The sequence below is a fragment of the Sinocyclocheilus grahami genome, unplaced genomic scaffold (assembly GCF_001515645.1).
Source record: "Sinocyclocheilus grahami isolate Dianchi unplaced genomic scaffold, SAMN03320097.WGS_v1.1 scaffold784.1, whole genome shotgun sequence".
In the NCBI taxonomy this organism is placed as follows: domain Eukaryota; kingdom Metazoa; phylum Chordata; class Actinopteri; order Cypriniformes; family Cyprinidae; genus Sinocyclocheilus; species Sinocyclocheilus grahami.
In genome coordinates, this window is record NW_015505963.1 from 326,635 (window position 1) to 343,509 (window position 16,875).

The following is a 16,875-nucleotide window of genomic DNA, read 5'->3' on the forward strand; positions in this document are numbered from 1 at the left end:
CAGGCATGACAAAGCAGATATCGTCCTCTTTCGGAAGGCCAAACAAAGTAGTTTCGCTTTCACATGAAACACACAGCATCTTCTAGACATGGCGGCAGCAACAATACTACAGCGAGAATAAAAGTTACACCTTCTTTCTTTGCGTGAACATTTGGGTGGTGTTATGCAAATCTTCCTACATCGTGATGTAGACATGTGGGGGCGTGTTAGAACGAGCCGTTTTAGGTAGGTGTGGTTGACTCTTAACTTTTATAAAGAATATCTCTTTGGATATGAGACTTTAGTCTTTTGCAACTTTACAGATCTTCTTTATGCACCAAGAGCTTGTAACACTTCAAAGAGAAAGGACAAATTTAAATCGCATCATATGACCCCTTTAAAATTAAAACTAAGACTGGCAGCAAGAAACTATGATGAGGTACACTTGTACCAGGATTCTGCTAGGACACCTGTTTGAATTGATCATACATCCACCATGACCTTGAGATATAAGCATAATTTAAGCATAATTTGTTGAAAGAGAATATTGGCTTGATATTTTGTTTACTATTGTTACAATGTTTAGATATTGCACTTCGTGTACAACATGGGATCTCTTGTCAAGCTGAATTTGTTGATTATAGTTTTGTAAGTACATTACGCAATGTAATGCAGAAGGACAAACAGAGACAGACTTTTGATGTGCCTTGTGTTTTTGTAGTCCCATTGCCATATTTAATTTGATATGAATGTATTTCCCTGCTGGTACCACTGTGTCATTGTTCATTAATACTGATGGTTTTCTCATTTAAGACTTCAAAAACATGTTGTTATCATTTATTTATTTATTTTTAAACTACTTAATTCATGTTAAAAAGGACTGAATTAGTCACAGAACATTGTATAATTGTAGCAGTCTTTTTCTGCAAATGCTTCCAAGGCCTCTCATAGATCTAAAGTCGAGATATATAGAGCTATTCTAAATAATTTAATAAAAAACCTCACATGTGCACACACACACACACACACACACACACACACACACACTTCATGATATTGATGGATATGCATAATAGTTTAGATAGATGGAGTGCAAAAAATATTTGTACCATGAAAAGAACTCTTCTCAAAAGCAGCAGAGTACTGTATTAGATATGCAATATGTTGTTAATTTCAAGTTAAGTTGTGTTAGGAAATGAAGGCCATGCGTAGCCAAACTGGCATTCATACTGCAAAAAACTTTTGTGTTCTCAGCATCTGGACCTTAAAAATCCATGGTTATAGGCATTGTAGAAATATCACAGTTTAATGGAGAATGAAACAAAAGCCATTACATTTTTATGGGTTTTATTTTTCATTTAAAATTTGATTCTTAAACCATACAATGCGTTTCAGATTTTTCAAAAAAGAAAATATATTTTGTGGATAAAAAAGAAACTCAAGCAAAATGTCACTTATGTGCACTGTGGCTTCTGCAGTTCAAAGCAAAGTTATAAGTGGAGAATATTTTCCCCTCCCATAAACAACATATTTCAATACAAAGTGGCAAGTAATAGATGTTACGTTCATCAGTAAACAGATCTCATTGTCTTTGTCTGAAGACACACTGCCTGTCACAACATTTCCAATGTTATCGTTCAAACTTGGGCACGATTTTGTATATGGCTTTTAGTGCTGTTCCTCTTTTTGCAGAGAACAGTGGAATTACAATATCATTCATTTGAGACTTGTTCATATCTACACTTAAGCAGTTAGGCTTAAGCTGAAATGTTGAATATACAACTGGTCCTCAAAGAATCTCTCAGTGTAAATTCTGTTTGTAGTTCTCTGCCATATAACAAAGTTCAACGCATCATCATCAGTTTGTCAAATTCTGTCTGTCTGTGATGAAATACTTGTGAAAATATATGCAGGGAGAAACACATTTAAACAAGAAAAATTAAAAATTAAAAATACACATTTAAAAAAGGGTAAACATGAGGAATGAATGTTACAGTTAAACAATGGGTGAATATTTAAAGTATATTCATATAGTTGTTATAAAGCATTGTAAAACTAAGGGCCAGACACATTCATTTGATATTTCAAACAGATAATATAAGATCACAGTTCAGAGCATTGGATGATACACCAACACATGAAATAACAAAATACATAGTTTTAAAGAAATTAGCATTTGAGTAAGATCACACAAGTTTATAGGAAAAGAAAGGTGTCAGGTCTATTTTGCATTTCAGTTTGGTCAAGTTTCAAAAACGTTGTCAAGTTTATACTATTCAATAATATTTAAATATTTTATTGCAATATCGCAATGGAGATCCTTGACAAACTTTAGATAAAAATTATGTGACTAACTTTTCTTCCCGCTAAATATCCTTCTTGAATGCAATTTGTGTTATTCTCGTTGCTTCATTGTTCATACATATGGTGTACAAATCTATATAAATTGTAAATGATAGGTAAAATAACTGTTTACATTAATATTCAGAATGTTGCAGTATGAAACTGGTTTTTACAGTATCCTTTCTATAATTGTCACAGTTATGGCTAGTTCATGCAAAAAGTCGTTCATAAGTTTGGATGTGGAAATCTGTGTATTGCTGCTCTTTGGTTGGTGATGTGACATGAAGCGCTTCACGGCTGAGGTTTGTAGCAGTAGACTCCGTACAGCTTCTGCTTTTTGTCGGGGAAGCCAACAAAGCGAACTGCAGCCTCCGTGGGACTGCAGTTCATCCTGGGCCTGGAGATAGGGTAACGAACGCTACCGTCGGCCAGCCAACCAGCATCACAACGGTCGTATCCCAGCAGCTTCCAGGCAGAGTATATATGGCCCACCTTTGCGATCTCAGCTCCATCTCTCTTACACGCGTCAACAGCCTCATCAAAGTTCAGCCTCTTGGGCTGAATCAAGTAATAAAAGCGTCCTGTGATGGGAACCAAAGAGTTTTAGGATTGTGGACACAGACAAACGTTATGCTCTATTTTATACTAGAATTGAATGGTTTAACTCACCTCTAAAGCTGGCTGTGAAGCAGAACACATCATAGCGGCTGTTGGACTTGTCCTGTCGGCCGTAGGTTCTCAGTCCAGCTGAGGTCCTCACGCCTCCGCAGGGCTCTCTGGGTTTGGTGATGGGATACTGCACAGTTCCGTCATTGAGCCAGCCAGCATTGCACCAATCCATCCCATTTCTCCATTCCCCATAGAGCTGCTCGAAGGAGGCGACCACAGCGTCCTGCTCCAGACACGCGGCCTCTGCATCTTGGAAGTTGAGGTTGTACCGCCCCAGACGAGGGTAGTATGGGAAAACAACCCCTGTGAAAGAAAGTGAATCTTCCCCTAAGGAAAATTTCAACTGAGTTTAACCTCAGGCTGATTTGATGAACATATTTTAGGACCACCCCACTGAACAAATAATAAAGATATTAGTAAAACCCTAAGTTTTAGTTTTCTAAGAGCCTCCCTGCTTAGTTGAAAAGATTTATGTGGTACGGTGTTAGAAAAAAAAATTAAAAGAGAAAATTACTTGCAGGGCTTGGGCTTTTCAATCTTAGATTCCATTGTTCCAAGGTTAACAATGGCTAGTTGTGCCAGCCTGTTTCATTATGCTCATGCACCTCACTTTTCCTGTGTAAAGATCCCCATTGTTTCTCTGGAGCTATGGTCTTGGCCAAGAGCACGAATTACAGGATATTACTGGAGAATGAGCAAATGATAAGTGGCAAAAACAAGTGTTGAAAAAAATGATGTTGAAATGAACAGCTCAAATGTGGCTTATGAACTGTAGAGAGTGAATTAAATATGTTCATACAGCAATAGCAATTTGTTGCATATTACAGCCAGTGCATATATGCCAATACGGAGACATGTATGGAACATATCTACTGTTGGCTTTAGTAAGTGACTTTGGATGAAAAGAGCATGCTAAATATAAATGTTACAGGTAAAATGACAACTTGCTTGACATCATGAAATAATAAAGTTACCTTGCAATTCAAGGTCCACTTCAACATTCTTGTCGTTCATGCCGTTGATGATCTCACACCTGTATGTGCCATAGTCGTTCAGATCTAGGTTTGTAATAACTAAAGTAGCATCGTTGTCATTCACCTCCAACAGGTAAACGCGGTTCTGGAAATTTCCGTAGGTTCTCTTGTGGAGCCCCATGGAGATGAGCACTTCAGTTTCTGTAGAGTCATCCTCAAGTTTGGTCCACTTGATTCTGTTTCCGAACATACTGGACTGACCTTCCAGTCCGCAGGGCAGGGTGATATTGTCACCTCTGTTGGCGTAGACCTTGATCCTTGATCCACTATCTGAAATGAAACATAATGGGATGTCTATAACAATGGTTTTAGATCAAGCCATATATTTTGTTTTAAGATTGTGAAGAAGACTACAGTAGCCACAAAATAAAGAAATGCAGTGCCACACAAATCTTAGCTGAAGAAATAATCTAATTATGATTTACTGGAATCAGATGATGTGCTTGCACACACACTGGGGAACCACAGACATAATTGTCCCATTTATGTCAAACGAAGACGAATGCTCCCTCCTTAAAGCTCAACTTTTTGCTCACAGTTGCTGGGACTATATCTCTGGTAGTGGTTGCTATGTCTGTTTGTGGTTAGGAGCATAATTGTCTCATTAAGCTCCTTAAGATGTTTCCTGATCTCTGTCAGAGTCTTGGAGGCCCCAGTCCATCACAGCTCTTGATGGGATATTTGATGGATACCAAGGAAACTGAAACCGACCCAAGAGTTCTCCTGGCTGGCTACACTTCACCATCAAAGTATCAATTACACAGCAGGCATGATTAGATTTAGCGTAAGGCACCATAGAGTCTCATTTTCCCAGCGGTTTAAACTGTCTACAGATGTGTTTTGCCAAATTATTCAAACATTTTTTTAAAGAAATTAATAATTTTGTACAGCAAGGACACAATAAATTAATCAAAGGTGACAGTAAAAACATATATAATGTTACAAAATATTTATTTCTTAAATAAATCCTGCTCTTTTGAACTTTCTATTAATCAAAAACTATATAATGTTTCCACAGCACAGACGTTTTCAACTGTGATAATAATAAGAAATGTTTCTTGAGCACAAAATCAATGTAATACAGTGATTTGAACAATCATGTGACACCGAAGTCCAGAGTAATGACGTCTGATGACTTATTCATCCCGTGAATGAATTACATTTTAAATATATTTAAAATAGACAACACTTATTTTAAACTGCAATATTATTGTGTACAGTTTTTTTGTACAGTTTTTTCTGTATTTTTGATTAAAAATGCAGCCTTGGTGAGCATAAGAATCTTCTTTGAAAATATTAAAAAATTTTACTACTCTAAATATATAATGTAAAATGTTCATGGTGTCTTAGTTCATGATATATAATGCATTAATGTTATTGTATTGAACCTTATTGTAAAGTGTTACCAAACAACAACTTTCAATGAATCCCATCATTCCATTCATAATAATCTAATGATATTCAAGTATTCTCTGATCTGAGTTCTTGATCTGAAAAGTACATTTTAGTTACAAGTTTATGTGTAGTTTCTTCAACCACATTGTCTTCCAGCCTGTGACTTCCGCAGAGCAGTTTTTAGCCTTAGGGTTTTGTGCTTCTGACCAGCATGTTCTACAACTAACCTTAACATTCAGATGCAATGTATCTGCAAAAAACCTTTCCCGTATGTTTGAAACAAACATGGGACTCATTAGCAGGCACTCAAGACTTTCTCCCTTATGCTTCAAACCACTTACCTTACCTTAGTCCCCTGTTACTTCTTACTCAGCTGGGCTGGAGCCATTCCACATATAGTAAAGTGCCCAACATGTGCTCAGAATGAATAAACATGGTTCTAACATCTGAATGTTTCATGGAGCAGAAGCCATGTTAAACTGTACTGTTTCCACATTTAATTATACAGCACATCATTCACATTATGACCAACTGATGAGAGATTATCCTCTTTTTCTTGAAGTAATTAAAACAAATCTTAGCTGAAGAAATAATCTAATTATGATTTACTGGAATCAGATGATGTGCTTGCACACACACTGGGGAACCACAGACATAATTGTCCCATTTATGTCAAACGAAGACGAATGCTCCCTCCTTAAAGCTCAACTTTTTGCTCACAGTTGCTGGGACTATATCTCTGGTAGTGGTTGCTATGTCTGTTTGTGGTTAGGAGCATAATTGTCTCATTAAGCTCCTTAAGATGTTTCCCGATCTCTGTCAGAGTCTTGGAGGCCCCAGTCCATCACAGCTCTTGATGGGATATTTGATGGATACCACCGACCCAAGAGTTCTCCTGGCTGGCTACACTTCACCATCAAAGTATCAATTACACAGCAGGCATGATTAGATTTAGCGTAAGGCACCATAGAGTCTCATTTTCCCAGCGGTTTAAACTGTCTACAGATGTGTTTTGCCAAATTATTCAAACATTTTTTTAAAGAAATTAATAATTTTGTACAGCAAGGACACAATAAATTAATCAAAGGTGACAGTAAAAACATATATAATGTTACAAAATATTTATTTCTTAAATAAATCCTGCTCTTTTGAACTTTCTATTAATCAAAAACTATATAATGTTTCCACAGCACAGACGTTTTCAACTGTGATAATAATAAGAAATGTTTCTTGAGCACAAAATCAATGTAATACAGTGATTTGAACAATCATGTGACACCGAAGTCCAGAGTAATGACGTCTGATGACTTATTCATCCCGTGAATGAATTACATTTTAAATATATTTAAAATAGACAACACTTATTTTAAACTGCAATATTATTGTGTACAGTTTTTTTGTACAGTTTTTTCTGTATTTTTGATTAAAAATGCAGCCTTGGTGAGCATAAGAATCTTCTTTGAAAATATTAAAAAATTTTACTACTCTAAATATATAATGTAAAATGTTCATGGTGTCTTAGTTCATGATATATAATGCATTAATGTTATTGTATTGAACCTTATTGTAAAGTGTTACCAAACAACAACTTTCAATGAATCCCATCATTCCATTCATAATAATCTAATGATATTCAAGTATTCTCTGATCTGAGTTCTTGATCTGAAAAGTACATTTTAGTTACAAGTTTATGTGTAGTTTCTTCAACCACATTGTCTTCCAGCCTGTGACTTCCGCAGAGCAGTTTTTAGCCTTAGGGTTTTGTGCTTCTGACCAGCATGTTCTACAACTAACCTTAACATTCAGATGCAATGTATCTGCAAAAAACCTTTCCCGTATGTTTGAAACAAACATGGGACTCATTAGCAGGCACTCAAGACTTTCTCCCTTATGCTTCAAACCACTTACCTTACCTTAGTCCCCTGTTACTTCTTACTCAGCTGGGCTGGAGCCATTCCACATATAGTAAAGTGCCCAACATGTGCTCAGAATGAATAAACATGGTTCTAACATCTGAATGTTTCATGGAGCAGAAGCCATGTTAAACTGTACTGTTTCCACATTTAATTATACAGCACATCATTCACATTATGACCAACTGATGAGAGATTATCCTCTTTTTCTTGAAGTAATTAAAACTGAGCCCTACAGTCCTTTCAATCATTAACACCACACATCTGATCCCTTTTTACACTTCACTGTGAGTCATGCACTCTTTCTCACACATTCTTTCTAATAAACTCTCACTTTGGAGACAGTGTGCCAAAGTTACAAGCTGGAATCAGAAGGAACAGATGAAAAATCTCTCAGAAAAAATTATTAAGTACATCTTTCAGTGACAGCAGCTACCAATTTTGCCAATTTATAACTCGACTTTTCAAATTTGGTCTCCACACATCTCTTTGTTGGCAGGATACATGCAAATCATTGCTGGTGAGATTTTGAACCAATTTTGCACACCTCTCAAATATCCATCCCAAACCCACTAACCGATCATTTTCTCCATAATACCAACTCCCACCAGTCCCCATCCCCCATCTCCATGCAAGCAAACACAAGGAAGGTGTTTACTCTTGAACATCACAATGGAAGTGCTGGGGTAGTTTAAATATTTAAAAGTGCCTCTTTCCCACCCTTTAAGAACTGAACAATTTGGTTTAATAATGTAGTAATAATACAGTTTTTTTGTAATAATAAATAATTTTAAAATAATAACAAATAACAATAATAAATATATTTTTGCATAATATTAAATGGTAATTTAATATGAATCATTTAAAGAAAAGGGGCAATTTTTGTAAGAAATTAAACACACACACACACACACACACACACACACACACACACACACACATGAAATAAGGTTATATGACCCAGTCATCAGAGATATTTGTAAACTGAAACATAAAAAGAGAGGGTGCTATAAATTTACATGAATCATTCAATCAACATGGCCATTTAATGAATGCATTTGGGCTCCAATGGCATGTTGAACACATCTGCTGCATAAACAGTGAGGTTGGAGCCCTTTACAATACCAAATTATGCTTTGTGTGAGGTACACAACACTAAATGCATGAAAACACACTGATTAGGGCTTCACATCTGTGTATATAAGTGTCATATGGAATCGTTCCCTCACAGTCAGACAGTCTTGATGGCTAAACTTCACTTCCTACACGTTGCTGAACAAGCAGAGGTCAGTATGAGTTATGAGCATGAATTATTGCACACAACTGGATGGGGCTCCCTCTATCATAACCATCTTGTGTATTGACGTTTAGGATCTCTCTCTCTGTGTATGTATTATAGTCAGTTTATTTGAATGTCTCTCCTTCACTATCTCCCCTTTTCTCTCACCCATCACACACAAAGCCATCCTCTTTCTTTTTCACCCCGCCTCTGTGCCTCTGTGAATCAGGCCCATCTTGAGCAGTCTCTAAGAGCCCCAAACCATACAAAACTTTCACTCCTTTCTCCAGTACCCACCTCTTCTCCATCAGCCCCAGCCCAACCCAATTCATGCAAACCCATCACTTTACAGAACATTACCTCAGAAGGAAAATGACTGCATTCAGCAAGGGGCTCTTTACATTTTCAGGAGCTGTTAATCTTGCTGTAGCTCCTGTCAGATACATATATTCAGTAGCATCAGTGTACATTCTGAGGATTTGGCAACACTCATACAACTGCGTACTGGCAATATAAAGGTCCACTGTGTGCCTCCTCAGATACCAATATGCTCCTGACATCACTGGCCATCAGAAGCCAATCTTGCATTTACCCTTAAAGAAAGGTATTAGATCTGCACTCAGATGTGATCAGCAGAGCCACTTTTCACAGTCAGTTCGGTGACGGCTCACATTCCCCACTATCTGTCAACAACTGTTAAACAACTGCTAAATTACCTGCAGCACATGGTTTAGAGCTTATGAAAGACTGTGGTGAGCTGAATCTTTGTGGGTGTGAGTGTGCATTTGTATAGCGGGAGGAGTTTTTTAGAGATGAAGAGTGGAATATTGCATTAAAATCTGGTTCATTGTGTCTGCATCAAGTAATAGCGTAGAAGAAATTATGTTCATCCATTGGGAATCTTATTCCTCATTCTTATTAGCATCTGATGGTTTAATAAATAATACCCACTTTTTACAATTTATACTGTGCAGTTTTTCAGTATTACATTTATCTACCACACTTTCATATGCACAGATGCAGAAATGTGCATGCTGAACCATAATGATAATTAATTAATTAATTAATTCATACATTAATTTATGCATGAGGGGATCAGAAGTGGTTCTTACCTTGTGCTTCGACACGCAGACTGCTTGCAAAGACCACCAATGTCAAGGAAAACAGAGCGATCATCTTGTCTTTTTTGTTCTTTGCCTAAAGGACTTTTGACTAGAAAAGCAAAAGAACAAAAAATGGGGAAAAGAAAAAAAGCAATCAGGTAATAAATCTGGAAGGAGTATGGAAAAATACTTTCTTCCTCTTGTTGTCGATGAAGAGGTGGAGGTGTTGGTAGTTGTGCCACAAGAAAGATTGGGCTCCTCAGAGGTCCATACAAAAGGCTTATATTGAAGCCATGGCCAATTTTGGCCACTCCCCCTCCCCTTAGAGAGAGATGAAGCCCATCACCCTATGTTTTTGTGTGTGTGTGTAGACTCCCTCATTTAAGAACAGCTTCCCTTTCTGCCATGCGTGGCTCTCCGTTTAGATTTAAGGGGAGACGTGCAGACTACAATGTGTTGTTTGTGCTAGCTGCATTATATGGTTAGCAGTAATTATTTAAAAATGTCTTTAAATTCCAAAAAGTGAGCTTTAAAGACTGGAAATATTATTATTTTATCAATATGTTGATTTAAATACCGTTTAGACACTCCAAATATTGCTGGATTGCCTTTTAATAGTTATTTATACACCTTATCTAATAGTGAAGTTGTATCAGAAAACCACTTTAAATATTTCTTTCTCAACATGTAGTCTTGGCACTTCAAAGCAAATCTAATGTCTCACTGGAAACAATGGACTCCCCACTAAGAATATATTAATTCAAAACATTGAACACCATTCATATGCTCTCCAAATGTAGAATTACACAACCTCTCCACCTGCTTGTAATACATGTCTAGTGCAATGCGACTTTGCTGATTGATTTTTCACTTGCTTGTACCTGCTGTGATGTTTTCTGTCATACCTGCCAGACAGATTAATGATCAACCAAGAAATCCAACAAACACCCACCTTCCCATCTGCCCCTCTCTTCAGTTCCTCTTGAAAACTGTTCTTCACCTAGCATAACCTTCTTTTCAGATTACTTAATGGACGCTTGTATTGATAAGGTAGGGTCGTGGTAAAGATATGACCTAAACAAAAGTGTCTGGACCCTAAAAAGACCTCATTATCATTGGATAGATATGATGAGGATGTGGAAGGAGAATGTGTGGTCTGTCAGGATGTTTTCTTAGTGATGCTAATAGAGTGATGGGGAAAGGGAGTAACCTGTTCAGCGCAGATGATGTTTTAAGCCCCATCACAGTTATTTCAGCTGTGATTTACAGACTGTAGGTGAGAAAGGTATGCTCCATCCCCACAAGGCCTCGTCGTGCTGACTAAAGCTCCATCGAGTCATATGTTCTCCACCCTGAAAAAAAAGCACACATAAGACATGGGGCATTATGCCAATACCATCACAGTGACTGATTTACTCAAGAACTATGGAAAATGAGGAAGGGCCTCTGGATTGGAGCATGACTGACTGGAAATCTCACCTCAGCGAGGATGACTCATTTTCATTTATGTTTCATAAATATTTTAATTTTCACTTACGTACTAAATGGTAATAATGGGGGCCTTAAACACTTACCAATGTGTGATTACACCAGATGATGTCACGAGTTGCTTATTATTTTGCTCCAAATTATTAAAAACAAAAGAACCAATTTGCTGAAATGATCATTGTAGTTATGAAAGCTAGTGTGGGCAGTTCGTTTGTGTGCTCTTTACTGGATAATTCAGGAAATTGAGGCGATTTGACTAAAAATGTCATTTTGAATGGTTAAGTTAAATGAAAACTGGGTTTTGTTGGTAAAATTCACTGCTGAAATGTATGACTGACTAGTGTACAATGGAAAAAGAGAACAAAACATTAAAATATACTGTATATATCTTTAAAAGTCCTGTTAAAGTCAGTGAACAAAGGAATTCATGATATATGACCAATAAAAGGATTTTGTTATCTCTATTAAAGACAAAGAGTATATAGCTTAATCCTGGCCTAAATCCTTCTGCTCTATTTCATTATGAAAGTTATAGGGAGTTAAAACTATGTCTGGTTGTACTGCACAGTATGTGGCTATAAGCACACACAGTGCCCATCTGTAGCATTTATGGTACATGCAACTATACAGCATTTTCACTTACGTACTAAATGGTAATAATGGGGGCCTTAAACACTTACCAATGTGTGATTACACCAGATGATGTCACGAGTTGCTTATTATTTTGCTCCAAATGATTAAAAACAAAAGAACCAATCTGCTGAAATGATTATTGTAGTTATGAAAGCTAGTGTGGCCAGTTCGTTTGTGTGCTCTTTACTGGATAATTCAGGAAATTGAGGCGATTTGACTAAAAATGTCATTTTGAATGGTTAAGTTAAATGAAAACTGGGTTTTGTTGGTAAAATTCACTGCTGAAATGTATGACTGACTAGTGTACAATGGAAAAAGAGAACAAAACATTAAAATATACTGTATATATCTTTAAAAGTCCTGTTAAAGTCAGTGAACAAAGGAATTCATGATATATGACCAATAAAAGGATTTTGTTATCTCTATTAAAGACAAAGAGTATATAGCTTAATCCTGGCCTAAATCCTTCTGCTCTATTTCATTATGAAAGTTATAGGGAGTTAAAACTATGTCTGGTTGTACTGCACAGTATGTGGCTATAAGCACACACAGTGCCCATCTGTAGCATTTATGGTACATGCAACTATACAGTTCATTCGGGTTTATTTCAGTTTTCACCTAATTTTTACTCTTGAAATTCCCCTAATTCTGCCTAGTAGTGATTGCAACATAATAAAAACACAAGCTTTTACAGCAACACCTACCAAACAAGCCTCCCAGTGTTTAATAGATGACGCATGCTACTCACCTCACGCTGAAGAAAAAGTTCACCCAAAAATCAATTACTCACGCTCATTTGACTTCCTTTCTTTCATGAAACATAAAATGAGAAATTAATAGCAGAATGTATAAGATGCTCTTTTCCACACAATGAAAGTGAATGGCTAGGGCTATCATTTTGACTATTTTTAGTAAATACTTAAAACAAAAATTTCAATCTGTTCCTCACAGCTATCATGGGATTCAGAACATTGAGTACGAGTGGAATGAACCACTTTGACAGTGCTTTTATGATCAAGAGCATGGTCAAAATATTAACTATTAAAAAGATATAAAATATGAAAATTTTAAATTAATAATTTTTAAGGATACTTTGTGGGATATTTTACAAAAGAAAATTAACATTCTGACATAAATTACTCTATGTTCCTTCAATATTTTTAGGTTAAAAAAGCCAAATCTAAATCTGTTCATCATATAAAATAATTGTGTCTCTTCAGAAAACTTTTTTTCAAAGATTTTTTTTTTTTGTGATTTTTTTAAGCGTCAAAGTTTTGGTGGAACAGACTTTCAATGGAGGGACAGTAATCCTTCAGGTTTCTTAAATATCTTAAAAATATCTTCTTTATGTCTTATGGGTTAGGAATGACATGAGAGTGAGTAAATGATTACAGTACTTCAATTGTTGTGTGAACTAGGCCTTTAATTCAGAAACACAGGCCAAACGGAAGGTAAAAGACAACGCAAACATAGAACCAGTACACTGAATAAGAAATCCTGTTACAAAAATAAAGTCTGAAGGTTTATATTTACAGTCTCACCCCTCATGTTATTTGTGTCATTAGAATGATTAATTCTAATTTGATTGCCTGCTATACTCTATCCCCCCCCAAATGATCCCTTTTTCCCTTACAGGCATGGGTACCCTTATAGTTAAATTGCCTCTGCACAGATTAATCTTGATAAGCAATTGCAAAAGATCCCAATTTTGATATGCTGCACAGTGATTTGCAGTGGGAAACCTCCCAAAACAAACAAGGCACTCAAGTGTGTGTGTGTGTGTGTGTGTGTGTGTGTGTGTTGGCAGGGCCAGCAGTGGATGAAAATCATGTAGCTTTCCCACGTAACATACAGGGTTCCTACTGCACCAGGACAGTTATTAAATGACTCATACGTGCATGTGTTTCTGACTCAGTGAGTGAGTAAGCGTGTAAGGAAGTGTAACCAAACATATGTGTAGATACAGTGGTACTGTGTATTAAAAAGCAATGAGATAAATCTCCTCTGCCCCACCCAGGACCCTTCCCCAAACTTGCACCATTTCAGAGCCAAGTGTCTGAGTTTCTGAGCACATTAACAGCTGGCCAGAAGTTTCCATATCGCACAGATGCTCTGTGCTTTCTGCATTTGGCAGGGTGGTATAGTTCCCATCACTGTCATGCTGTTTTCTGGTCGCCTGCCATAACGGCTTTAGGAGCTCCGCCAATACAACTAAAACATGAGCAAAAAAGAGACTGCTTATGTAAAACACTGCCATACCAGGTTTGATAACATTCAACGCTTGTGGAATGAAAAAATGCTTTTAAGAAGAGTGTGCATATATGACTTCAAATGACTTAGGAATGAAATAAGATGCTGGAGTAGATGTTTTCCTGCAGCACTAAATGTCCTTTCAACAGCTACGTGGAGTTGTGACCGGTGACCCTTGAAACATGAGCTCATATGTGTTACCCATACGTCATGGTTGAAACAATAATTAGAAACACAGGCACTGCTCTCATGGGTAAGTTGTGTGACGTGCGCACGCACCTCAAAGGGCTTCACTGGCGCATGGGAGACAAAGGCCCTTTTATGATTTTCATTGCTCCAGATTTTCCTGTGACTTCAAAACACAAATAATGAGATATCAAGATTGATTACTGTTAAAATGGCTCTCTAAAGTGGATTGTATCATCAGTAAAAGCCCTCTAGAGAAGCAGGAGAACAGCACAGAAGGTGCTGACTAATTGTGGAGTGTGGGATGATGCAGTGCTCTTGTCAGCATATAAAGATCATCAGATCAGATGAGATGAAGGGAGTATCTCCTGTGATGTCAATGCAGATTCATTGAGTCCACATATGTATTTCAATTGTTGTGCTTTGACATGTCTGGCACAATTGTGTGGATATACCATCTGTGATCAATGCTTGGCATATAAGGTGATGATGGCATTGTGGGCCTTCATTTATTCCAGTTACTTGTCTCTGTGTGAGCCCAAAACCATCAACAGGGTGGCCTAGATTCAGTTTGGCTGAATAATAGAAATGTGATCCTTCAGCTGTAAAACCGCTGGGGCATTTGGGGTTATTAAACAGTTGCATTATGCCATCAAGTACAGAGCTCTTTGGTAAGAGAACAACAACAACAACAAAACTCTGTTATGACCACTCAGACTATACACAAACCTTACTAATCCAGGGGTCTTTAAACTTTTTAAGTCAAAACTCCTTGGTGGGTTGAGAGACAGGGTAGAGACCCCCTATTACATAATGTATAAAACTGTTGCATTTTGTGCAGTTACTGATTATTATATGGCCAAAAAGTAAGATATATTATTATATTATATTCTGATATATTAATATAAATCAATGATATCTTTATAGCAGACTACTTTCATAAAATACATATACATATCAGTTGTGTTTTTATCTTTATCTTAGGTTTGGAACGACATGAGGGTGAGTAATTAATAAGATAATTTTCACTTTTGGGTGAACTATCCCTTTAATGTAAGGGATATACAAAATATATAATGCAATGCAGTACAATGATGACTGAGAGATTACAAATGAACATTTCTTAAAAGCCTGATGTATCATATTTGATACATTTAAACATTATTTTATATGTGTGTGTGTGTTACACGTGTATCACTAGTCATGTGATGTTGATAATTTAGTATCAAATATGATACAGATAAGGTAAACCGATAATTGGTGGACCCCCAGAATGGTTTATCAAATGATTTTGGGTCCATTTAATGAGAAGGTGACACAGGCAAAAAAGACATGCCTTATTTTTAATGTTTTCATAAAATACAGCAAAATGAATTCATCAGAATATTCATAATCAATTTCACAGTTTTTCCCTCCTCTCTCCAATCCAGCTCTCCATCTAGGCTCTAGGAGCCTAGTGAGCAGGCTTCAATTTTTTTTTTATTTTTACTCCATGACTGGCTATAAAAACTGTTAAAGTGTAGAATATGCCATCATGCCTCTTACAACCTTTTATACCTTTAAATCATGCAATCATGTGATGCTCAGAATTTGCCATTCTGCTATTGGCAGCACTCTCTGCTAGTTCTTACTAAGTGCTTTAAGCCTGCACTGACAGCATAAGCATACCACTGTATTTCTGGGCATGACTTTAGTGACCATATTTGTTGTAGTTATGTAAGTGTTGGTGTTGAGAGTAAAAGTTGGCATGCAGTGTTTGATGTAATTGAAATAATGAGCTCATTGCCAGGCTTACGCTGTAGAGAGAGACCAGTTGAATAGACAGTGTAATTGAAGAGTAACTGTCCAGAAACATGCTATGGCAGTTGTCTGTTCTTGCACATCTTGTGTTCTTTGTGGTTTTGGTGCAACAGCCACAAAAAGAGTTGGTGAAATCAATACAGCTTTAGCCTGAATGAAAAACAGATGGGTCAAGCAAGATTTTGGAAGAAGTAGAGTAGCACTGAACTGTTATGAAAGAGTGACACTCTTTTATAATAGTTGAACAGCTTGATTATTTAAACAACAACACATTAAGTTCAAGGCTTTGACTACAGGAAATTATACTTCAAATGTATGCCTTTAAACCCTGCTATTAAAGTAGATTGATGACCAGTGCTGGAAGTGCCTAACTGTATTCAACTGCCACTACACCTGGATGCACACTTGAATAACCTATTCCCCATGCAGCCAGTTATTGAATCTCCAGGAGGATGACAGTTTTTTAATCAGTGTAGTGTATATTGCAGCTTGGAAGTGGAGCTCTCCACTCCACAATGGCTGTGTTCCCATTGCTTGTCACATCCAAGAGAAACTGGGGCACATTTCCTGATCAGCCTGAGGACTTACTTAAATGGAGTAATGCCCACATATTGCTTTCTGCACCGAGTTGCGTTTTCTTTGCCAATTGTTGCAGTACACTGACCCTCTAGATGCCACAGAGAGATCTTAATGTTCATAAAAAAGCATTGAAGCATAAAACCATTGTACAAGTAATTTCAACTGCATGTAATATAGTACCCCCCCCCCCCCCCCCCCCGCTAAAAAAACACGCACCAAACACA

At 37.0% G+C, this 16,875-nt stretch overlaps 1 protein-coding gene across 2 annotated transcripts; it reads right to left on the reverse strand.

Annotated features, from left to right (window-relative positions):
• Positions 1 to 1,312: 1,312 nt before the first annotated feature.
• Positions 1,313 to 9,967, reverse strand: LOC107561628 (hyaluronan and proteoglycan link protein 1-like). 2 transcript variants are annotated; one of them, XM_016246103.1, is made up of 4 exons: positions 9,725 to 9,967; positions 3,966 to 4,295; positions 2,992 to 3,294; positions 1,313 to 2,903 (listed from the first exon to the last, which is right to left on the reverse strand). In XM_016246103.1, exons 1-4 carry the CDS (start codon positions 9,786 to 9,788, stop codon positions 2,614 to 2,616), a joined length of 987 nt encoding a protein of 328 aa, XP_016101589.1. In that variant the 5' UTR covers positions 9,789 to 9,967; the 3' UTR covers positions 1,313 to 2,613. The 2 variants fall into 2 exon arrangements, with proteins under 2 accessions (XP_016101589.1, XP_016101588.1); XM_016246102.1 differs by having other exon boundaries at positions 2,992 to 3,318.
• Between the last annotated feature and the right edge of the window lie 6,908 nt (positions 9,968 to 16,875).